Genomic DNA, 23,094 nt, shown 5'->3' on the forward strand with positions numbered 1-23,094 from the left:
GTTCCCAGCTCAGAGTCCCTCCGGGTCCTCTCAGGGCCACGCAGACCCTCCTGCCAGCACATGGCACCCAAACACCGAACTCAGCCTCCGTACTCGGCTCCTTTCTCCTTTACCAAACCAGCAAGCACAGTGGAAGAACCAGGGGATCTGCCGTGTGTGCAGAGGGTGGATCCCAACCAGCCCAGGAGACAGGAGCTGCCCTCAGTGGTCTAGGGTGCCAGCACTCTGACAGCAGACACACCACTCCCCTTACTGTCACTGCCACTGCTTCCACCCCAGCGCCACACTCCTCGCCCACCACCACCCAGTTCCAAGGGCACAGGTGCAAACCCACAGCAAGGTAAGGGGGCACAGGGTGAGGCCAAGAGGACAGCACCGGGTGCTGCTTCTCAGGGAAATGCCCTCCTGGGTCACCTCCCAGTGACCACATGTCCTTTGCATGGGGACCACTGCCCTGGGCCATCTCCTGGGCTCCCGGCGGCCATGCTGCCTCAACACCCCCTGTGGCAGCATCCGGAAGGATCACCTGGGCCAGCACCTGAGAGACAGGCCTGGCACCTGAGCACCACGCACACCACGAGGCAGCCAAGTACGAGCCGGCCTCCGGGGCCCTGTGCTGGACGGCGCGAGGAGGCCCGGGGTCCTGGGCCTTTTGACGGCCAGGAGGAGCCAAGCCCAGCAGGGCACCGCAACGCAGGGGGCTTGGCAGCAGTCATTATGGGGGCGGGGAGCACTCCATCAGCCCCCGGGAGCCCCATGGGCACCCTGTGTCCCTTCCACGGCCTTTCTGGAGGGCTGAGAGCCACGTCTGGGAGAAGAAGTCGGCAGAGTCCCTGCAACCATGGCTCTCACATGCACTGGGTGTCCTGCCTATCCCACCACAGCCTGGTCCTCACCGTCAGAGGAGCGGGCTCCCCAGCATGTGGTACCCCAGGTGGGTCAGGCTATCCCTGGGATAGCCTGGGAGCTATCAGGACTTCTGGGCCCCAGGTGGTGGTCAGCAGCCAGTCTGCTGGGCCCCTCAGGGCGTCTGGAAGAGGAGGGCACCAGGCCAGGTGCCCTCCAGTGGGGGGTACCCTCAAGCCCATAAGGCAGCCCAACTCCACAAACCCTGTGAGCTGTGAGGCCACAGGGGCGGGGCCTCTGCACAGGGACCATCCTACTCCCCACCTGTCCTCCTCTGGGTCATAAAGTAACGTGCGGTCATGGACACGAGTCGGGGGCACAGGCTGGTCCACGAGCCGCAGAAGAAAACACTCAACCCTGTGGACGTGGGCTTGCTTCCTCCAGGTGTTCGGTGCTCAGTTAGGGATGCACACCAGCTCTGATGCGCTCCGGCCCCAGAGCCCGGGTCCCCAGCCCGTGGCCTGCCAGCCTGCGGGTCTGGGCTCTTCACATATTACCTCCCAGTTCAAACCCTCTGCCTCTGAGACCTGCTCCCGCGGATTTCAACAGGCAGTCCACGTGGAGGATGCGGTCCCTTTAAGAATTAGACGCAAGTCTGGAGAGTCTACTCCAGCAGTTTCCAGGGAAACCATCCCTGAGCAGCAGAGGGACGCCCCTGCCAGGAGCTCAGAAGCCCCTGCCAGGAGCTCAGAAACCTCAACCCTGTAGCCCTGAAGCCCTCACCGACCCACAGCCAGGCTGCCAGACAGGTCAGTGGCCCGGGCAAAACCAGTCCAGGTCATATTAACAGAAACAGAACTCCAAAGCAAGGGAGGGGAGGCCCAGCCCTCCGTCCCCGCAGACCCCCGCTGGCAGCGCCCAGGAGGCCGAGTTAGGTGGCCCCGGGTAGCCTGCCGCCTACAGGGAGTAGCCAGCCCCCCAGCGACAGGCAGCTGGGCCCCCAGGGCTGCTGCACCCGAAGGAGCAGACACGGTGTGGCTGGAGGCCTGTCCCGTTGCAATACCGGGTCCACTCTTTGCACTCGTGTTTAACCGCACATGACCACATGACGAGAAAAGCACAGACAGGACATGGAAACCTGGTGGTCAGGACTGTGGGGGGTGGCGCACCACCGCAGCCGGGAGCTTGGGGGAGGACATGCTGAGTGTCAGTGTCCCACCTGCACTTAAGGGACCCCGGCTGCGCACCGGGTGGTCCTGAGGGTGAGGACACAGGCAGAGCATGGCCCCCACAGTGCAAGGACCCGCCCCGGCACAACAGGGACAGCAGCAGGACACACGGGCAGGGCACACGAGCAGTGCACATGCCTGGTGGGGGACGTCCACCGCGGGCAGTGCGACTGGGAAGGCTCCGGAAGGCCCCACAGGGTGCTCTGGCCCTCCAGGGTGCTCTGGCCCACGATGCTGACAGGGCAGCCCCAGGGGCCAAGGGGGTCCCAGCAAGACACCTCCTCCAGGACCCAGTAGTACCCACATGGGAGGTGCTACGTGGTCCCCAGGGACGGATCTTCTGGCCCACAGGACTCGAACCCAAAGCCCCTGAACCCAGAGCATCAACAGGGAAGCACGGGCAAGGAGGCAGGGTCCTGGCGCTGCCTCCCCTGCCCCTCGGGCCTCGGGACCTCCCCCCGGGAAGGCTGCTGACACTGACTCCTGACCCTGCTTCCAAAGGGGCCTCTGGGAGCCGTGGAGGGGGCCTGGGGTTGCAGAGGGGGCCCAGAGTCACAGAGAGAGCCTCCGGGGGCCACAGAGCAGGAAGCGCAGGGCCAGGAGGCGGTGCTTGTCAAGTCCGTCTCAGGTCTGTTCTCCCCGCCTCCTGGGAAAGCACAGGGCCGCTATGAAAAACCCCGGGGGCAGGGACGTGGGCCCTAGGGACATGGGCCCCAGGATGGCCGCTGCAGACCCATATGACAGCAGGAGAACATGGGACACGACTGCTCGAGGATATGACAACCGCACCCTCCGCCCTGGAGGGACACACATGGATGTGTCACCTAGGACACCAACCTGAGCAGGACACAAAGGCCCAGGGAGTTGGGGGACCTGCACAACCCACTGCCCCTCTGACGGCCCACGCCTTTGGACCCGCACCTTCCCGTCACCAACGTACCTGTCAGGCACAGGGGTATGAGGACAGGTCACCTAAAGGCCAGGACTGTCCCTGGGCAAAACCGGGGGAGCCCAAGGTGACACACAAGCTGAACGTCACGCAGGAGGCTGGCAGACAGGATGCGGAGGGGACACAGAGGGGACATGGAGGGAATGTGCAGGGGACACGGAGGGGACGCTGGCCAGGTGGTGCAGCAGAACCAATGTCCTGACCCCGCAGCATGCCCAGGCTCCTGTGGCCTGAGGGGTGGAGGGTGGCATGCAAGCTGAGCAAACACGAGTATGTTTGGGTCTCAGGAAGTTGGAACGGGGCTGGTTCCCGGGAGAAGGCAAGCTTTCCAGGACACACACTCCGTTTTAAAACGCCACCTGCTCGTGTTGCATTTACAAATCCAGCCCAGCCACCGGCCACCATCTCTAGGTGAATAGAGGCAGGTGTTCTTCATCCCAGGAAACGTCAGCTGCTCTGATTCCCACCTGTCCCCGGGACGCCCCCAGGCCTGCAGGCTGCCCCCTGCCCCGTGTCCCATCTGGGGTCAGTTTCATGTATTCCTGAGTCCTTTCCCTGCCTGGCCCCAGCTCCAGGCCTTCACACACACCTGAGGGGAGACCATGGGGCGCCAGGTGACCAGTGTGGAGGAGCGCATGGCTATGGGGAGGATGGAGAACATGCGCTGGGAGCAGCAGGGGACACGGGTGGGCAAAGCCAGCCCCCGCTCCTGGTCCCTCCCTCACCTCAGCCCAGAGGTGCCCCCGAAGTGAACCCTGCCTGATATGGTGACACTGCCCTCCGGCCCCCACAGAAATGTCACAGTCTGGGGACCGGAGTCGGGGGGGGGGGGTGCCTGGTGCCCGAAGTCAGGCCCAGGGCACCTACTGTCCTTGGGGGGAGCCAGGTGAGGGGCCCCAAGCCCTAGTCCCACACTTGACCACAGGTGCTCACCCCTGCCTCGGCCTGAAATACACGTGCATGACCTACCTACCAGCGTGCAGCACCCAGCAGGCAGGGCCCCACACACAGCGTCCACATGGACCACTCAAGAGTCCTCACCGTGCGAACCCACCACCAGACCCAGGGGCGGCTAGGGCTCCACCTCCAGGGCGCAGATGGAGCCGAGGGTAGGGGCGGGGCAGGAGCAGGGGCAGGTACACTCTGACCTCACCAGGCCCGCCAGGGCCAGGCTGTCAGCCTTCCACCCAGCTTCCATCATCCATCCCCCTGGCCCCCACCAAGGCTCCTTCTACCCTCCCTCCCTCCCCCTTCCCCTCCTTCCCACCCCCCTGCCCGCTCCAGGTTCCCCCACCCCCCACCCCTGCAGCACCAGCACAGAACCCGGTTAATCAAACCTCCGCTAGGGAACGTCAGGCTCTGTCCTGATCCTACTGAGCCGGGGATAAAATGGGAACTCGTGGCCCTGGCCCACACCCCAGGGCGCCTCCCCACCATCGTCCCCCCTCCAGCACATGGTGCTCTGGGTGGCCCCTGGCCAGCGCCCACCATCTTAGCACCAGGGTAGAGGGGAGCCGGGCAGCGGATGACCTGACGCCGCCTCATGTGGCAGGCAGGAAGCCACCCCAAGGGCTATTGCCACCGGTGCCTGAGCCCCAGGGACCCGGGGCTGCCTGCAGCACAAGCCAGTGTGGCTCTCGGGTCAGGGCAGACAGGGGCCCCGAGTGGCCCAGGCGCTGCAGAACAGGGACCACAGCCAAGGGGTGCCCGGGGCTCCGTGCACACAAGTGGCAGGAAACGCCCTCACCACCCGGTGTCCCTGCTGTCACCACCTCATTCCAAAGCAGCTGGGGGACAGCACAGGGTGCCAGATGTTCGGGACTCCCCATGCCCAGGGCAACAACCCTGGGCCTTCTACTAACTCAACAGAGGGCTCCAATGCGGCCCCGCCTGCTTGATCCCCAGGGGTCTGCGGCGTTCAGGAAGCCCCTGCGCCTCCCCAGCCCTGTGCTCCCAGGAGGCAAACGACGACATCAGGCCACAGTTTCTGGATTTTTCCAGGATGCCAAGTGTCACACGGCAGGGAGATGGGGCCCGAACCCCCGAATCCGTATCCCCTCTGTGGCTGAGGGCAGGCCAGCTGGGAGGATGGTGAGCGGGGCCAGCTGGGAAAGCCCTGCGTCTCCAAGGGATGTGCAAGGATTCCCTGGAAGCACCATCCCAGGCCTCCCGCTCACCCACACTGCCCTGACGGGGTGTCCCGGAGGAAGCCAAGTGACAGTCAAAGTAGCCAACCTTCAAGGGGAGCTGTGAGCGTGTGTGTTCTGTCGTGGGACGAGGTGCAGTCTGGCCTGGGACCACTAGCCCGCGCGGGTAGGGGGATCGGAGCCACATACCCGACCCCAGGGCCCTCCCAGGGCACCATCCATGCTCAGTGTCCATACTCTGGCAGCCACGGGAGGAAGGAGAGCCACCTGTATCTCTGTGTGAGGCAAAAAACGGGACCCACTCCCCGTGCACACGGCCAGAGACAAGGCCAAACTTCCTGGGGACACTGGACCGCCTGGCAGGAACTCATGGTTCAGTCAACAGCCCAGGCTACCATCCCTGGGGCAGGTTCTCTGTCCTCATGACCCACTCAGCCCAGGGGGCAGAGCTGACCCAAGCTGCAGGTTCAGGGGTCAGCCTGCCTTCTGGGGTCCTGGGCTGCACCCCCACCTTTGCTGTCCTGCCCACCAGTACTGTGGGAACCCCAAGAATGTCAGCAAGGCATTGGGCAGCATGGACCCAGCAGCGGGCCTGATCCCCCACACCATAGCTTCCTTGGAAGGGAGGAGGCTGAAGGACATAGAGACCCGTGTGCCCCAACACCCCATACACAAGTGTCTGGAAGACACCAGAATGTGACAGAGGCAAAGCCCAGCCGACACGGGCACCCCTCCCCCCCCAAGCGTGTGGACACAAGTGCCACCAAACGTGTACACACCCCCGCACACGCCTGAACCCCTGCATCATGCACACGCCTCATGCTGGACATTCAATCACTAAAAGGTGGTTTCTTTAAACAGGGATAAAAAAAAGTACCAGCAATGAATGACCCGAAAAGGAAGTTCTAGAAACGATCCCACTTACAACTGCAGCCAAAGGAGTAAACCATGCGGCGGTCTGCTTCATGGAGGCATGGTGGATTCAGAGAACACCGTGAAGGAAACCAAAGACCTAAATCTGAATAAATGGAAAGACACCCCGAGCTCTAGGATCAGAACAAAAACCCGGTTCAGAGGTCAGAATGCCCCATGGTGAGCCATCTACAGGCGCAGCGTCTCCCCCGTCAGATCCCATCGGCCCTTTCTGAAGAAACAGAGGCCAATCCTAAAGTCCCATGGAATTGGAAGTTCCGAACAGCTGAAGCGGTATTCATAAAGAACGAAGCCGGAGGTCTCACACCTCCTGTCCAAGCCTGCTGGAGCTACAGTCAGCAGCAGTGTGACTGCTCCAGACCAGCGAATGGAATGGGGCCCAGACACAAGGACTTGTGTACGAGGCCAAATGGTTTCCAACGAGGCTCTCAAGACTTTCAACAGCAAAGGAACAGCCTTGTGAACAGGTCCTGGGATGACTGGATGTCCACTTGCAAGTAAATGTAGGTGATCTCTACCCCAAATCATATAAAAATAACTACATCAAAAACCAAATGTAAGAGTTAAAATTCTAAAATTCTTAGTGGAAATTAAAAGGGCAAATATCTGTCACCTTGGATTAGACATTGATTCTTAGATACGACACCAAAAGCAGAGACAACAGAAGGAAAAAGATAAACCAAATATCGCCTAGTTTAAAACTTTTGTGCATCTATGGACGTTGCCCCATACGTGAGAAGACAGTTCCTGGAAAGGGAAAATCGTGTATCTTTTAAGTGCCCAGAACATATAAAACACTCAAGCAATTCAACAATAAAAAATCAAATAATTCAATTTCAATATGGGTGAAGGATTTCAACAGACATTTTTCCCAAGGAGGCAAACAAAGGGACGACAAGCACATGAAGCCACGCTCACCATCATCAGCCATGAGGACAATGTCTATCGACACGATAGAGTCTACTCCATACCCACGTGGAGGCCTGGGATGTATAAAGTGGGAAATGCCAGGTGTCAGCAAAGACGCAGAGGAATCCAATGGCTCCCACGCGGGTGGTGGGAACCCAGAATGGCGCAGCCTCATGGACAAGAGCTGTGGCCGCCTCGACAGGTAAACACAGAATAACCGCAGGACACAGCAATGTCCCAAAGGAATGAAGGGAGGTCTTCCAACAAATATTTGCACACGAGTGTTCATGACGGCTCTATTGACGACGGCTTTGGTGGGAAGACCCAATGTCCATGGAGTGGGTAAACCACCCTGGTCTGCCCACTGCACTACGCCAGAGAAGCGTGGACAGGAGCCACCCTGATGGACTGACAGCCATGCTGGGGGGAAGAGCCACACACGGGTTCCACGTGGTAGGATTCCCTTCGTAGGAAACATCCAGAACACCGAAATCCCCCGAGTCATGGGAAACTCAAGGACAGCTGTCCAGGGATGGGGGAGCTGTTTAAAGGGTTCAGTTTTCTTCTAAGGTGACGAAAGCATTTGGAAACCAGACAGAGGTGGCAATGCAAAATTCCCAGCGCACAAGATGCAGTAAACCCCGCACTTTCAAACACTCAGCACCACGTGTACATCTCACTCCCAATTAAAAATAAGCAGCAACCAAGACAAAAGTTTGGTTTCTGCACACAGGCCACACATGTGGGGGCACAGCCAGCCTCTGCTACAATCCCAGGTTTCCTCGCAGGAGACAGCGCTCACAGGGTGGTGGGCCCTCGCCCCAGATTGGGCTCATTCAGCAGCACCCAGCCACAGGGCTGAGGACCAAGTCGGAGGAGGAGGAGCAGGGCCCAAGGCACAGCCCTGAGCAGGCATGCGCAGGGCGCTGGGCACAGTGGGGTCGCAGGGGCACCCCCAGGGACTCCCCACCGCAAAGGTGCTTCCTTCCGAGCAGGTCTGGGAAACCACGGACACGGCTGCGATTGTCAGTGCCTACCATTTGCTCAGCCTCAAGCCAGACTAACGTAAGCTGGGTGCTTGCACCTGCCAGGCGTGAGGACTCTCACTGTGGCGTGAGGGGACGAGGTAGCCGACTGGCAGGCCACTGTGGGACCCGACAAACAGGACTAAGCGTGATGCCAGAGCCCCTCCGAAGGGCTGCAGCCACATTGGCCAGTCAGCAGCCCGCCAGGGGCTCTGCTTCCCCCCCAGGACCTCAGTGCAGGGTTCTCCCGGTACATCCCACTTCCTGGCCGACACTTACCCTCAATCTCCTCATTCTCTTGGGAGAAAGTCCTACCATGTGGCCAGGTGCTCTGAGCACAGAGGTGGGGGGGGGGCATGGCCCACTGGAGAGGGTGCCCGGGCAGGGGGCCTTGCCTAACTGCAGGCTAGGCCTGAGCCTGAGCGACCCCGACAAACCCGAGCTGCAGGACGGAGGCCATATCACACATGCCTGCAGCCCACTACTTCCAATAAAAGCAATACCGTGGTGATGACAGCGAGCCTGACTCCAAGGACGGAGGAACGGGGCCTCCACTGTGCCCTCGAGGTGCAGGCAGGACACTGCCCCCATCTCCTCAGAGCCACTTTGACTCACACACTGAGCACTCCTGGTCCCAAGATGACTGTCTCCCCAACTAACCCGTCACACTCACCTGGACTGCATGGCCTCCCAACACCCAGGAAGCCCCAGCTCGAGGACGTAACTGCCACCTCCGGTGCGGAGGCCACGGCGTGGAAGCTTGACCCTGGTGGGCCCTTTCCCTCCCGTGCACATGTTTCTCGCTTCTTGGGGTGAACAGGGCCAGCCAGTGGGGGCCGAGGACTCCCAACAGGGCTCCACCCCAAGAGGGATGGGTGGGTGGGATAAGGACGTGGAAGTACCCCTAAAGCCCACCAGTCCTGGGATGGTGAGCCCAGAGCAGGGGCCCCTCGTGGGGAGGAGCCCAGCTGCACACATGGACAAGTGGAAATCAGAGTTGCACGCAGATCACACCCGGCCTGCCCACACCTCTCACCTGGCCTGGCTGCTGGGCGCACCCGTGTCCCCCCACATCTCCACGACGGCCAGAGGAACCCTATCAGGTCACCCCTCCACTCCTGGGTCAGGGGCCCCATGGGGCTCCCAGCCCTGGTCCCATGCGGCTTCCATGCCCCACAGGGCTCTCCCAGGCTGGCACCAAGCTCCTCATATCCAAGTCTGTCTCGGGTCGAAGAAACCCCACAAGAGGTGACGGATGTGCCTTGTGACCCTGGAAACCTCTGCAGCCAGCACCTCAACCCATGCACAACACGTGCCCAAAAACATCTACCGAGAGACGAAAAGGAAACTTGTCGCCCAAGGGCATGCACCACACCTCCGGCTTCTGAGCTCCTTAAAATCAATTTTACTGCTGATGCCTCCAGAGCCCCTGGAACTGACGGCTGACAGGGACCGGGAAGCCTCGGGATGTGTGGCACTCTAACACATTCATTCCCGTTTTCCACCAGGGTGGTGACAAGGCAAGATGCTGGTCACTCCCTGCAGCAGCCTCGATGCGGCTGCGGCTGCAGCAGCGGTGGGGACACAGGCCCCAGGGGGCTCCGCAGTCCCAAACCTGGGAGGCAAGTCCCCGAGCCCACAGGGCACCACACTTCCTGCCAGACACACACGACAGTTCGGGAGGCAGCTGGCCACAATTCCCTGCCCCAGGTCGAGGACAGCGTCCTGAGCCACGGTGCGGGCCGTGCAGGCGGTGCGGGGGTAGGCCGGCAGGACGGCAGGGTGCCCCGGACCCAGGAGATGGGGTGCCACCCGCTCCTCCCTTCCAGCCCAGCCCAGCAGACAGGCTTCCTGCAGAGGCCAACGTGCCCTGGGAACAGGCGGCACTGCGAGGACCGAGCTGCCCCAACAACGTCCCTGCCTGGTGACACCACTGGGACCCTCCCGGCAAAGCCTGGGCCCCTGTGAGTGTGGGTGACCACAGAGACCCTTCCCAGCCTTCCCCAAACACGGTGCCCTGGAGGGACGTGACAGATCACAGGTGGGACAAGTTGGAGCCTGCCGCCGTTTAACGGTTATGTTTATTTTTACAGTACCTCTCCTGCAAGTTACACTAATGTGCTATTTCAGGGAATGATACAAAATTTCCTTCTAAAAGAAATATTCAGGAGACTGAAATGCACCCTTGGTCCTGGAACAGAGCAGGAGCAGTCAGGGAAAGTCAAACCTGGCTAACAGCCCGCTGGGGCCTGCCCCATGCTTCTGCCTCAGTTTCTGTGCTTGTTGCATAGTCTGCCATGATGCTACCTTCAGAGGAAGCAGGTTGACGGGTCTATGGACACGGAACCACTTTGGTAACTCTTTTAAGTCCAAAATTCTCAAAAATAAAAAGTTATAAAGTTTTCAAAAATGAGTTGAGGCACGCCTGGATGGCTCAGTCAGGAAAGCGTCCAACTCTGGATTTGGGCTCAGGTCGTGAGTTTAAGCCCTGAGTCGGGCTCCGCACTCACTATGGAGCCTGCTTAGTTTAGGTATCCCTGCACCCTCTCCTCTCTAAAAAAAAAAAAAAAAAAAAAAAGAAAAAGAAAATAAAATGAGGCGAGCTGTCGAACCCCAAGTAAACAAGAGGATGGGGAGACATGGATCTGGAGAGTCTGGGGCAGCACAAGCAGCATATGGCACCCTCTCATCACAGAAGAGGGGGTCTGTGCAGGGGCAAGGAGGAAGGGTGCCCAGACCCACCCCTGGATCCTGTGAGCCCCATCTCGGCACCTGCCCCAAGTCCCCAGGGAAAGCTATGTCATGACTCATTTCTGAAAGGCCCTTGACAATGTGCCCAGGGCAGGAGAGGAGCACGGCCCCGTAGACACCAGGGCCACCCCATGTGCGGAGCAGTGACTCCAGGCTGATGAACTAACCTGTGCCTACACTGGATCAAATCAAAGCCCTCCCCTGAGAAATGAGGAGTAAGGAGATAAGGCTAAACGTACCCTGGCCAGTCCAGCAGATCCACCAGCTCTCAGCCCCTCTGCCCGGTCTGCCCCCCCACCACTGCTGGGTTCCCCCCCAACCCCACACCCCCGTCTCAAAGTCTAGTTCAGACCTGGCCTGCCTTCCCAACCTGGCAGAGAGGGCTCCTCGCAGCACAAGGTCTTTCCAGGCCTTCCATGGGGCCTGGGCACCCAGGCAGCTCAGTAGGCCCTGGGAGAGGAGGGGGAGGAGGGGGAGGAAAGAAGGAGGGGGAGAAGGTGCAGGAGGGGGAGGAGGGGAGGGCCCCCATAGGCTGGCAGCTCAGGGTCAGCTTCTCAGCATCTCTGGAACTGAGTAGCCCTGAAGGATCAGGTGGCAGCTCTCACCCTTGGTCCGGCCATGAACTTGGAAGGGATGCCAGCTGGTGGGTGTGCATGCAGGACCGTCCTGGAGAGTCCAGAGGCAGCCCCCACACACCTCTGTCTGCCCCGGGTCTCTGCAGCCCTGGGAATCCACAGGCAGAAAGGCAGCCCCCGAGGCCCCCTGGGAATTCAGGAGGTGTCCCTGCCCACACCAGTGCCCCCCCCTCGTCCCGGGGTCCCTGCCACAGGCATTGCGCTGCCCCTCTCCACCGCCTGGTACTGACCAACCAGATGTGGTCCTGTCACATCTGGCTGCCTGGCTCCCCAACCTGGGAACCAGCGGAGCTACCGGCCCATCCACCCTTCAGGGGAGCGGGAGAGCCAGGGACTTGCGGACCACCCACCAGCACACACTCCTGGTCGCCCCAGCCCGGCTGGTGGAGCCCCGGAGGGCACGGGCCCTGGCCATCCCTGGCCACCCCTGGCCGGCCCTGGCCCCTGTCCTGTCCAGGCCCAAACACGTGAGAACCTGTTGGAGCAGTTTGGGCACCGTGAGCATCTCTTCTTCCTCCTCCCCACTTACTTCTGGGTGGGAAGGGGCCTCGCTCTGAAAACTAGGCCCGGGGCCAGGTCACAGCCAGGGGCCCAGGCCGGCCTGCGGCACCCACCCGGCCCCGAGAGCACAGGTCAAGTCGAACCGGGCGCCCCCCAGCAGAGGGGGGAGCAGGAGAAGGGGGGCCCAGCCCGGCACCCCCCACGGAGCCGTGGGGTCACCCACCCCGCGGGCCAAGGAAGTGGGGTGCGGGGGGAACCCGCCGCCCCCCCGCGTGCACACGCACACACACGCGCGCGCGCACACACACACACACACACACCGGCCCGCGTCCCGGGCTCCGGCTCCGCGGCGGGGGTGGGCGCGCCGGACCCCCCCCCCCCCCCGGGCCGCCCTCCCGCCGCGGCCGCCCCCCACCCTCCCCCCGGCCCGGCCGCCGCTCGCGCCTCTCCGGGGCCCGCGCCCGCGCCGGGAAAGTTCCTGCAACTTCGCGGGGGAGGCGGCGGGCCGGGCCTGGGCCTGGAGCCGGCCTCCCCGCGGCCCCGCTGTCACCGCCGCCCGCGGCGCCCCAACTTCCCGGCGCGGCCCCCGGCCCGCTTTGTGCGCCGCGCGAGGGGCGCCCGCCCGCCCGCCCGGCCCCGGCCCCCGCCCCGGCCCCGGCCCCGGCCCCCGCCCCGGGCACAAAAGGGCGCGCGGCCGGCGGGCGGCGGGGGCCTGCGGCCGGCGGGCAGGGGCGGGCAGCGGCGGGCAGCGGCGGGCGGGCAGCGGCGGGCGGGCGAGCGGGCGCGCACCGGGGCCGGGGCCGGGGCCGGGGCCGGGGCCGGGGCCGGGGCCGGGGCGGCGGGGAGGGGGCGGCGGGGCCGGGGCGGCGGGGCCGGGGCGGCGGCGGGCCGCGCGCTCACCTGCCGTGGAACCAGTCTTTGCAGGCGTCGCACTCGATCATGAAGCGGGTAACGTCGTAGGGCAGCCGGCACACGCAGTACACGGGCACCGTCGCCATGTTCGCGCCGCCCGCCCGCCCTCGGCCCGCGCTGCGCTCCGGGTCGGGCCGGGCGGGCCGGGCGGGCCGGGCGGGGGGCCGGCGGCCGGGCCGGGGCCGGGGCCGGGGCCGGGGCCGGGGCCGGGACGGGGCCGGGGGCGCACGACAGCCCGCGCGCACCCGGCCGGCGCGTCCACACAAAGCGGGGCGCGCGGAGCAGGGCCGCGCCGGGAGCCGCCCGCCGGCCCCGGGGCGCAGGGCGCGAGTGTGCGCGGGGCCGGGCCGCGCGCGGGACACAAAAGGGAATGGACGCGCGGGGGCGGCGGGCGGGGAGCCGCGGCCCCACCGAAGGGACCCCCGGCCGCCGAGCGGCCTCTACGTCAGCGCCCCGGGTGGCGCCGCCTCCGCCCGCCGGCCTGGGCCGCCGCTCCTGCCGAGGAAGGCGGGCCGCGGACCGGGGGAGAAGGCGGGCCGGGGACCTGCCGGGTGAAGGTGGGCCGGGGGAGCCGGGCGGGGGGGGGCTGGGGGGGAGAGGGAGGGGTGAGGGGAGCCGGGGGGGAGAGGTGGAGTGGGGGGCTGTGGGGGAGAGGGAGGGGCGGGGGGGCCGTGGGGGAGAGGGAAGGGTGGGGGGGAGAGGGAGGGGTGAGGGGACCCGGTGGGGGAGAGGTGCGGAGGGGGAACCCATGGGAGACCCCATGGGAGAGAGGTAGGAATGGGGGCAGTTTGTGGGGGGAGAGAGGAAGGGGGGACCCTGGGAGAGAGGTGGGGTGGGGGAGCCCATGGGGGACCCGGTGGGGGAGGAGGGATGAAGGAACCAGGACCGGCCTGGGAGGGGGAAGCAGGGCACAGGGGGGAGCCCCTGGTGTGGGGAGAGCCCTTGCACCATGTCCTTCCCGACAGGCGGCCAAGGAATAATGTGGCCGCGACCTTCGAGCAGAGGGACATGCCCATTGGTGTCTCCCGCATGTCCCCCCCATCCCTGTTCCCTGACCCAGGGTTCAGCTGCCCACACAGGACCCCTGTAGGAGTGCTCAGTCCCTGCAGAACGGCTGACATAGGCTCCCTGCCCTGGAGCCCGGCCACCCATCCATGTGGGCCCCCCCCCACCACGACACCCAGGATCGTGCTACAGGCCCCCAAGATGCTGCTGCCTGGCTCCGGGCCCTGTGGCCTCCTGGGTGGTCAGGCTCCTGTGAGGGTGCCCCGTGCCCCTCTGGGGGTGCACTAGGGAGCCTGCCTATGCCCTGTGCCCTCCTCCTGAGGGTGCCAACTCCCCACCCAGGGCCTCCTGCCCCACCTGTGGCGACTCAGCGAAGCCCTCCCTCCTCTGGGGCTAGCGCGCCTGACATGGTCACCCACCATCCCCAGTGAGGGGGGCCTGGCTGCAGCCTGGCAGTGCCCCGGCTGGGGCGGTGGGTGGGGGGGAGAGTGGAGAAGACACTGGGGACTGAGCACCCATATCCCCCACCTGAGCCACCGTGGCCACTCGGCCCTCTCCATCCCTCCTGGGCCAGGCACACAGGGCCCCAGGAAGCACCTGCCGTTGCCCTGGGTGAAGTAGTGCAGGTGGGGGAGCTGCATGTGCAAGGAGGCTCAAGGGCCTGGGCGCGGTGGCCTGGGCGCGGCTGGGTGACGGTCCCCCCCCATGGTGCTGACTCGCTCACAGCAGCACTGTCCACCTCCACCCCTGCCGTCCAGCAAGGCCAGAGACTCCTGGAGGCCCCTTGGGGCCAGGGAGGCCACCCCCACTGGGCAGCCCTGCCCGATTACAAATGACAATGTCACCAGCGCTGGTCAGAGGCTTTCCGGGTGCTGTGCTTCGTCGTTTGTAGCACCCGGCAGCCAGGGAAGCACGGGAGCAGGCACACAGGTGGGTGTCACAGGGCCACTGAGGCTGGGAGCAGGAAAGCCCCCCGGAGGGGAGGGACCATTCCCGTCACCCACCCCTGCCCATCCGCTCACGTCGCAGCGTCTGGAAGGCTCTGCACACGTGCTCTTCTGCTCCTCGAAGGTCTTCGGAGGCTGCGAGCTGACTGCACATAAAGTAAGCACCACAGGGGCCCCAAAGGCTCTGCGTGCTCACCCTCCAGAAAGCCCGCCTCCCCTCCCCATTCTCCTGTCTCTCCCTCATTTCCTCAGCTGCGCGTTGAGCACCTGCTGTATGCCCTGCCATGTTGCAGCGCCCACATTCCTGCTGTAAAGGGCATGGTGACACGTGTCCCACTGCCCTGGGGGGACCAGCACAGAGGGGAGGGCCTGTATTGACCCAAGCTCACAGGCCACACAGAGGGGGGACCCAGGAAGCAGGGGGCGGTGGCCTAGGGAGGCAGATGTCCCCTCCCACTGCGGCTTTTCCACATGGTCGGCTCTTGGCCTCCGCAGCCACCACAGCCACCACGTTCCTGGGGGCACAGTCCACTTCCCTCCACGCCCGGCACACGGGGGATGCATCTGTGTAAGCATCAAGACCTCAGCACCCCCGAGGGGCCCCAGGAGGGTGGGCACCTGCAGCCAGCCTCGAGGGCAGGCCCTGCTGTCACCTCCTGGCCCAGGGGATCCCTCCCTGTCCACAGGGTAAGCAAAGGTGGGCTGGCCGCTCAGCACAGTGACACAGGCTGCGGCTCACCAGCTGGCCCTCTCCAGGGCATAGCCCTGTGGCAGGAAACGCGCCCTGTCATGCAGCCATCACCCCTGCAACTTCTGTCTTCCCACCGAAATCCCGGTCCAGGTAAACACTGCCCACCCACCCCACCCCCATCCCGCCCCACTGCCCACCACCCTGCTCCCTGTGTCCGAGCACTTGACTGCTCTGGGGGCTGGTGGCGGTGGGGCCTGTGCAGACAGGCCCTGTGACGGGCTCACTCCACGGGCTCCAAGCCCTCCGGGCTCACCCAAGCCACAGCAACTATCAGGACTCCCTTCCTTCGTAAGACAGGGTGCTGGTCCCTCCTGTATCCAACCCATGCCTCACATGTGCAGCACTGTTCAAGGACTCCCGGCTTGTTCCCACTGTTTGGCTGTCGGGAATGATGCTGCTGTGAACGTGGGCATGCAAATACCTGTTTGTGTTCCTGCTTTTACGTGTGTGTATCTGGCAGTGGGCTTGGTCAATCATACAGTGTGTCTCTCTCACACCCTTTGAGGGGCCTCTGCACGGTTCTCCAGAACGGCTGCACCGGTTTGTGTGTCCACCAATGGCACGAGGGCTCCCCTTTCTCTGCATCCTTGCCAATACCTGTTGTCTGGTTGTGTGTGTGTGTGGTGTGCTCACTACTGCTGTCCTAATGTGGCTGCAGTGCTATCTGTGGGGTTGGGTTTTTTTTTTTTTTTTTGAAGTAAAAATTTTTATTTTGATTTTTCAATGTGCAGTTCAATGTAATGCTTGTTTTGGGTGGCAAAAATTTGAATCCTTGTGGTTTCGATGTGCATTTCCCTAATGAGTAATGATGTTGGGCATCTTCTCGTAGGCTTATTAGCCATCTCTATATTTTCTTTGGGGAAATGTCCACTTGAGTCCTTTACTCATTTTTGATTTGGGCTGTGTTTTTTGGTTTAGTTGTAGGTGTTCTTTATATATTCTGGATATTAATCTCTTACCAGATAGATGTTTTCTCAGTCAGTCATCTTTGCACATTGTTGATATATCATATCCTTTGATGCATGAACTTTTTAATTTTGAGGAAATCCAGTTCAACTATTTTTTCTTCTTTGTTGCCTGCACATTTTGACTACACATCCAAGAAATCATCACCAAATCCAGTGTCCTGAAGATCGATCCTGTGTTTTAGGTTTAGGCTTTTGATGCATTCTTCGTTAATTTTTGTATTGGTATTAGTAAGAGTCAACATCCTGCTTTCACTTGCAGAGACACAGTTTTCACAGCACCATGTGTTGAAAGCGCTCTTCTTTTCCCATTAAACGATCATGGCACCCTTGTCAAAATCCATTGACCATTTATTTCCAGGCTTTTTGTTGTCATTCATTGGTCTGTATGTCCAGACTTAGGCCACACTGTGTTGATTTCTGTAGCTTTGTAGTAAGTTTTAGAATCAGGAAGCATGGGCAGCCCTGGTGGTGCAGCGGTTTAGTGCTGCCTTCCGCCCAAGGTGTGATCCTGGAGACCCTGGATCGAGTCCCATGTCGGGTTCCCTGCAAGGAGCCTGTTTCTCCCTCTGCCTGTGTCTCTGCCTCTCTGTGTGTGTGTCTCTATGAATAAATAAGTAAAATCTTTTTTTTCTTTTTTTTTAAGATTTTTATTTTTATTTATTTATGATAGACATAGAGAGAGAGAGAGAGGCAGAGACACAGGCAGAGGGAGAAGCAGGCTCCATGCCAGGACCCTGACACGGGACTCGATCCTGGGACTCCAGGATCGCGCCCTGGGCCAAAGGCCGGCGCGAAACCGCTGAGCCACCCAGGGATCCCCAAATAAATAAAATCTTAAAAAAAAATGTTTAGAATCAGGAAGCATGAACCTCCAACTTTGCTCTTTTTCATTTCACATCTTCTAGGGTCCTTACATCTTCCTCTGAATTTGATGATTGAATTCTCCATTTCTGGAAAAAAGGGCTATTAAAATTTTGACAGGGACTGCATTGAATTGGCAGGTCATTTTGAGTAGTATTGCCATCTTAACAATGTTAGTACTCTGATCCATGGACGTGTGATGTGTTTCCGTTTATTTGTGTCTTACTGCTTTCCGTGATGTTTTATACTTTTCAGCACACAAATCTTTTGTCCCCTTGCTGAAGTGTATTTCTAGGTTGTTTCTGGAGGGGAGGGGGTTCTTTGTTATTGTTGATTTATAAATGGGATTGTGCGCCTTGGTTTATTCTTAGTGTATGGAAACAAAACTGATTTTTATGTGATTTAATTTCTGTGACTTTGCTGAATTTATTACTTCTAACAGTACTTTGTGGAGTCTTCTGAGTTCCTAAGTTTTGATGATTTTACATAAAATCATGTCCTTGGTGGACAAAGATAATTTTACTTCTTTTGTCTAATTTGGATGCTGTTTTTTATGCACACACAATTGCTCTGCCTAGAACTTCCAATATTGTGTTGAACCGAAGTGGTAAAAGTGGCCTCTTTCTCATTTCTGATCTTAGGGGAAATACTTTTTTTTTTTACCTTTTTTTTTTTTTTTTTTTTAGCTTTTTCACCATTGAGTATGATGTTTGCTTTGGGCTTTTTATATGTGGCCTTACTATGCTGAAAAAATTTCTTTGTATTCCTTGTTTGTTGAGCACTTTTATCATGACAGTGTGTTGAATTTTGAAAAGTGCTTTTCCTGCGTTGGTTGAGCCAATCCTGTGGGCTTTACCCCTTTGTTCCGTTAGCGTGGTGTCACAGGGAGTGAGCTGGAGACTGAGCCATCCTTGCATTCCAGGAACCACTTCTACTTGGCTGGGGTGTACCATCTTTCTAACTCAGGAGTGCATGCAGTTTCCTGGTATTTGCTGAGAATTTTGCCTCAAGGTTCATGAGGGTTGTTTTCATAGCTCTCTTTTCTTGTAGAGTCTTTGGCTTTGGTATCAGGGCCATGTTGGCTTCAGGGAAAGTGTTAGGGAAGTGTTCCCTCCTCAACATTTGGGGAGAATTTAAGGATTGGTAGTCACTGGTTTCTAAATTAAATCCGTGGCAGCGTTCACCAGTGAAGCCAGGTGGTCCTGGGCTTTTGCTGGGAGGCTTTTGTTTTTGTGGGGTTTTTTTTTTAAGATTTTATTTATTCATGAGATACACACACAGAGAGGTAGAGAGAGGCAGAGACACAGGCAGAAGGAGAAGCAGGCTCCATGCAGGGAACCTGACAGACTCGATCCTGGGTCTCCAGGATCATGCTCTGGGCTGAAGGCCGTGCTAAACCTCTGAGCCACCCAGGCTACCCCATGCTGGGAGGCTTTTGATCACTGATTCAGTCTCTGTAGTAATTACAGGACTATGAGATGTCCTATTTCTTCACAATTCAGCTTGGGCAGGTTGTGCATGTTGAGGGGTTTGCCCATCCATCTAGGTTGTCTACTACATCAGTACACAGCAGGTGCAGGGTTTATAGCGGTGACCCAGGCAGACACATCCCACCTCCAAGAAGCTCAGGTGCCAGAGCAGATGCCAGGCAGTAATGCTTTGGGGGTGGGAGATGTCAGAAAGGAGCTACTAGTTTGGGGTTGGATGTGTGCTTTTGTAACACAGGAAGCCACCCGGTGAATGCCAGGAGAGTTGTCAGAGCAGGCCCTTGGGAGATGTGGCCCAAGCCAATCTGGTCCAGAACCCAATGAAATGAACATTGACCCATGGGGACTTTGGAAGCCTTGTGGGTTTTTCTGGTAGGTAATGAGTATGCTCTTCTGGTTGACCATCTCTGGGATGGCCCTGTGATGTTTGGAATCAGGAAGTTTGTAGACAAAAGCCCCTCAGCCCAGCGACTCTGTAATTTACCATCCAAAATGGTGCTGTTAATAAAACAAAAGAACAGGGCAAACCGGTTACTCTGGGAAAACCGGCACCAGGGTGACACATAACCCACACGTGGGTCAGTCAGGGTGGAGAGATGGGTCTCTACAAACACCAGGAGTAAATTGGAGTGACAAAGCCTGGGTAGGTCTGCTGTGGTGCCACCAGGTCTTAGCACAGTGGGCCAGGGCCATCGCAGGCGGTGTCCTGAAGCAGCTAGCACTCTGCCTGGGGAATTTCCAGCCAGCCCCCAGTGGACTTCCCAAGATGTCACTGCGCAGTCCAGTACACAGCACAGGGTGACATGCCTGGTGCAGAGTCTGCTTTGCCTTGTGTTCAGGTCCTGGCTGAGTGAGATGCTGGTGAGAGGTAGGGCGGAGGCCTAGTTGGCAGCAGCCAGGGGCCCTCGTGGTGACAGCAGAGCAGCCTCTGCAAGGCTCGCTCCACCAAGTGGGGAGGAAGGAGCAAAGACTGAAAGGCGTACATTAGGTATTGCACAAAGGATCCACAGCAGAGTAAGATGGCTGGGAGAGAGCCACTCCGAGGGCAGGCATCAGGAGAGCCAGGGTCCTGGGCCCGCCCACGCAGGGTGGTGAGAGGCCTCCTCAGGAGCCAGGAGCACAGAGGGCGAGGACGTGTCTGCAGCTCCCCTTGCACGTGCAGGGGCTAACAGGCGAGGGTGGGAGCGGTCAATTAGTTCTTAAATGTCTGCCCCTGCATGGGTTTTGAAGGTCAAAAATCCAGGATATTAATCTGTTGACTGGACCCCCGGACCAACTGAGGGCACGTTAAGATACAAGAGAAAACATCGTCGTGGGAGCGGGTCCGGGAAACCCGAAGCCCGCTGTGCCATCCCACCGGCCAACCTGCGCCTCCCGCCCCTCGGCCAGCCTTCCAGTGAGGAGACAAGACGGCGCCCCACAACCCCGGGCAGCGGCTTCTCCCCTCACCTGTGGGATGAGTTCCTGGCCGCCCTGGCCCTGAGCCCGACCTGGCTCTGCAGACCGCCGTCCTCCCCACCCCAGCAGCCCGTCAGCCTGTTGTTTCTGGTGTCCTTAGCTGATACAGCCTCATGTACACACACCTGCACTGCGCCCCGAAAGGTAAGTGCCACGGAAGTGCGGCCTCTGCCGCCCTCGGAGTCTGGGGCCCTCGAGCCGGGCAGGCACCGCCATGTGCAGCCACACTGGGCAGGCACGCGCACGGCCACAGGGAGGGGCTAGGGTCACAGCGGAGTGCAGAGTGGTGGGGAGCCACCAGGGTGCCGCCGGGTGCGAGGCCGGGTGCGATGCCGGGCGCAGTCCGCCGCCGAGGTCCCCAGGCGTCCGTGGGCAGCCTCCCCAGGGACCGCTCCCGGTCTGAGCGCACTCTGGGAAGTTACTGCAATAAACCTGTTACTTTTGCAACAAGATCTACGAGGGCTCATTTCTACGGAGGAAAACGAGAAACGGCGGCCACGGGGTGTACGACCCGCTCGGGGGCAGCGGCCGGCAGGGGAGGGGACGGCGCGCGCGCGGGCGGCAGGGGGCCGCCCCGCGCACAGACCGGAAGTGTTCGCGGCCCAGCCTCACGCACAGGCCGGAAGTGCTCGCCCCCCTGACCCGCGCATAGGCCGGAAGCGCCCGCGATCCCGCCCTGCTCCGAGCACAAGCCGGAAGTGCACCTCGCCCCGCGCGCAAGACGAAAGCGCCCGCGGCCCCGCCCAGCCCGACGCAAAGGCCGGAAGCGCTTAAGGCCTCGCGCGGTCCAGAGCACAGGCCGGAAGTGCTCACAGCCCGGCCCCAGCACAGGTCGGAAGCGGCGCAGGCCCCGCCCCGCACACAGGCCGGAAGCGGCGCAGGCCCCGCCTCGCGCACGGGCCGGAAGCGGGCCAGTACTCCGACCGCGAAGTCGGGGTGGTGTGGCCGGCGTTCTCCGAGCCGCCCGCAGGGTTTGTCGGCAACTGCGGGCTGTGCGGCCTTGGAGACGCCAGAGCGGCGGCGGGGCGGGGCGGGGCGGGGCGGCAGGGAGCCCGGGTGAGGGCTGACGTGGGCAGCGGCGACCGCGGCACTCGGTGCGCTCTACTGGGTCTTCTGTGTGTCAGCGGGGCTCTCCCCACCCGCCCTCACCCCACTCCCGAGCTCTAGGTGCCCCCGCAGCCCCTGCCCCCGGAGCCCCGGGCGTCCTCCCGCGCACCGCCTGCCCCCGGAGCCCCGGGCGTCCTCCCGCGCTCCCCCTGCCCCCGGGGCCCAGGGCGTCCTCCCGCGCTCCCCCTGCCCCCGGGGCCCCGGGCGTCCTCCCGCGCTCCCCCTGCCCCCGGGGCCCAGGGCGTCCTCCCGCGCTCCCCCTGCCCCCGGGGCCCAGGGCGTCCTCCCGCGCTCCCCCTGCCCCCGGGGCCCAGGGCGTCCTCCCGCGCTCCCCCTGCCCCCGGGGCCCAGGGCGTCCTCTCGCGCTCCCCCTGCCCCCGGGGCCCAGGGCGTCCTCCCGCGCTCCCCCTGCCCCCGGGGCCCAGGGCGTCCTCCCGCGCTCCCCCTGCCCCCGGGGCCCAGGGCGTCCTCTCGCGCTCCCCCTGCCCCCGGGGCCCCGGGCGTCCTCCCGCGCACCGCCTGCCCCCGGGGCCCAGGGCGTCCTCCCGCGCTCCCCCTGCCCCCGGGGCCCAGGGCGTCCTCCCGCGCTCCCCCTGCCCCCGGGGCCCAGGGCGTCCTCCCGCGCTCCCCCTGCCCCCGGGGCCCAGGGCGTCCTCCCGCGCTCCCCCTGCCCCCGGGGCCCAGGGCGTCCTCCCGCGCTCCCCCTGCCCCCGGGGCCCAGGGCGTCCTCCCGCGCTCCCCCTGCCCCCGGGGCCCAGGGCGTCCTCCCGCGCTCCCCCTGCCCCCGGGGCCCAGGGCGTCCTCCCGCGCTCCCCCTGCCCCCGGGGCCCAGGGCGTCCTCCCGCGCTCCCCCTGCCCCGGGGCCCAGGGCGTCCTCCCGCGCTCCCCCTGCCCCCGGGGCCCAGGGCGTCCTCTCGCGCTCCCCCTGCCCCCGGGGCCCCGGGCGTCCTCCCGCGCACCGCCTGCCCCCGGGGCCCAGGGCGTCCTCCCGCGCTCCCCCTGCCCCCGGGGCCCAGGGCGTCCTCTCGCGCTCCCCCTGCCCCCGGGGCCCAGGGCGTCCTCCCGCGCTCCCCCTGCCCCCGGGGCCCAGGGCGTCCTCCCGCGCTCCCCCTGCCCCCGGGGCCCAGGGCGTCCTCCCGCGCTCCCCCTGCCCCCGGGGCCCAGGGCGTCCTCCCGCGCTCCCCCTGCCCCCGGGGCCCAGGGCGTCCTCTCGCGCTCCCCCTGCCCCCGGGGCCCCGGGCGTCCTCCCGCGCACCGCCTGCCCCCGGGGCCCAGGGCGTCCTCCCGCGCTCCCCCTGCCCCCGGGGCCCAGGGCGTCCTCCCGCGCTCCCCCTGCCCCCGGGGCCCAGGGCGTCCTCCCGCGCTCCCCCTGCCCCCGGGGCCCAGGGCGTCCTCTCGCGCTCCCCCTGCCCCCGGGGCCCCGGGCGTCCTCCCGCGCTCCCCCTGCCCCCGGAGCCCAGGGCGTCCTCCCGCGCTCCCCCTGCCCCCGGGGCCCCGGGCGTCCTCCCGCGCTCCGCCTGCCCCCGGGGCCCAGGGCGTCCTCCCGCGCTCCGAGCTCTAGGTGCCCCCCGCAACCCCTGCCCCGGGGGGCCTCCCGAGCTCCCCTCCCCAGCCCTCCCCCGTGCACACTCCACAGTCCCCGCACTCGGCGCCATTCAGAAGCCACGCCGTGC

The 23,094-nt window shown here is 62.6% G+C and overlaps 1 protein-coding gene and 1 long non-coding RNA gene across 3 annotated transcripts in view; one reads left to right on the forward strand and one right to left on the reverse strand.

Moving 5' to 3' along the window:
- PHF2 (PHD finger protein 2) overlaps positions 1-12,991 on the reverse strand; it is a 67,066-nt gene extending 54,075 nt beyond the window's left edge. Inside the window, exon 1 of one of the 2 annotated variants that reach the window (XM_025423635.3) lies at positions 12,826-12,991. In XM_025423635.3, coding sequence (XP_025279420.1) covers positions 12,826-12,923 — 98 coding nt within the window. In that variant the 5' untranslated portion in view covers positions 12,924-12,991. Of the gene's footprint in view, positions 1-11,394; positions 11,546-12,825 lie in introns of those variants that run through there. The other variant, XM_025423636.3, reaches the window with a different exon arrangement.
- Positions 12,992-13,621: 630 nt separating this feature from the next.
- On the forward strand, positions 13,622-20,764 carry LOC112644894 (uncharacterized). The gene is made up of 4 exons (XR_004806682.2): positions 13,622-14,772; positions 14,872-14,946; positions 19,095-19,228; positions 20,087-20,764. It is a non-coding gene; the product is annotated as an uncharacterized LOC112644894 (long non-coding RNA).
- Positions 20,765-23,094: the final 2,330 nt, after the last annotated feature.

The sequence above is a fragment of the Canis lupus genome, chromosome 1 (genome assembly GCF_003254725.2).
Source record: "Canis lupus dingo isolate Sandy chromosome 1, ASM325472v2, whole genome shotgun sequence".
Lineage (NCBI taxonomy): Eukaryota > Metazoa > Chordata > Mammalia > Carnivora > Canidae > Canis > Canis lupus.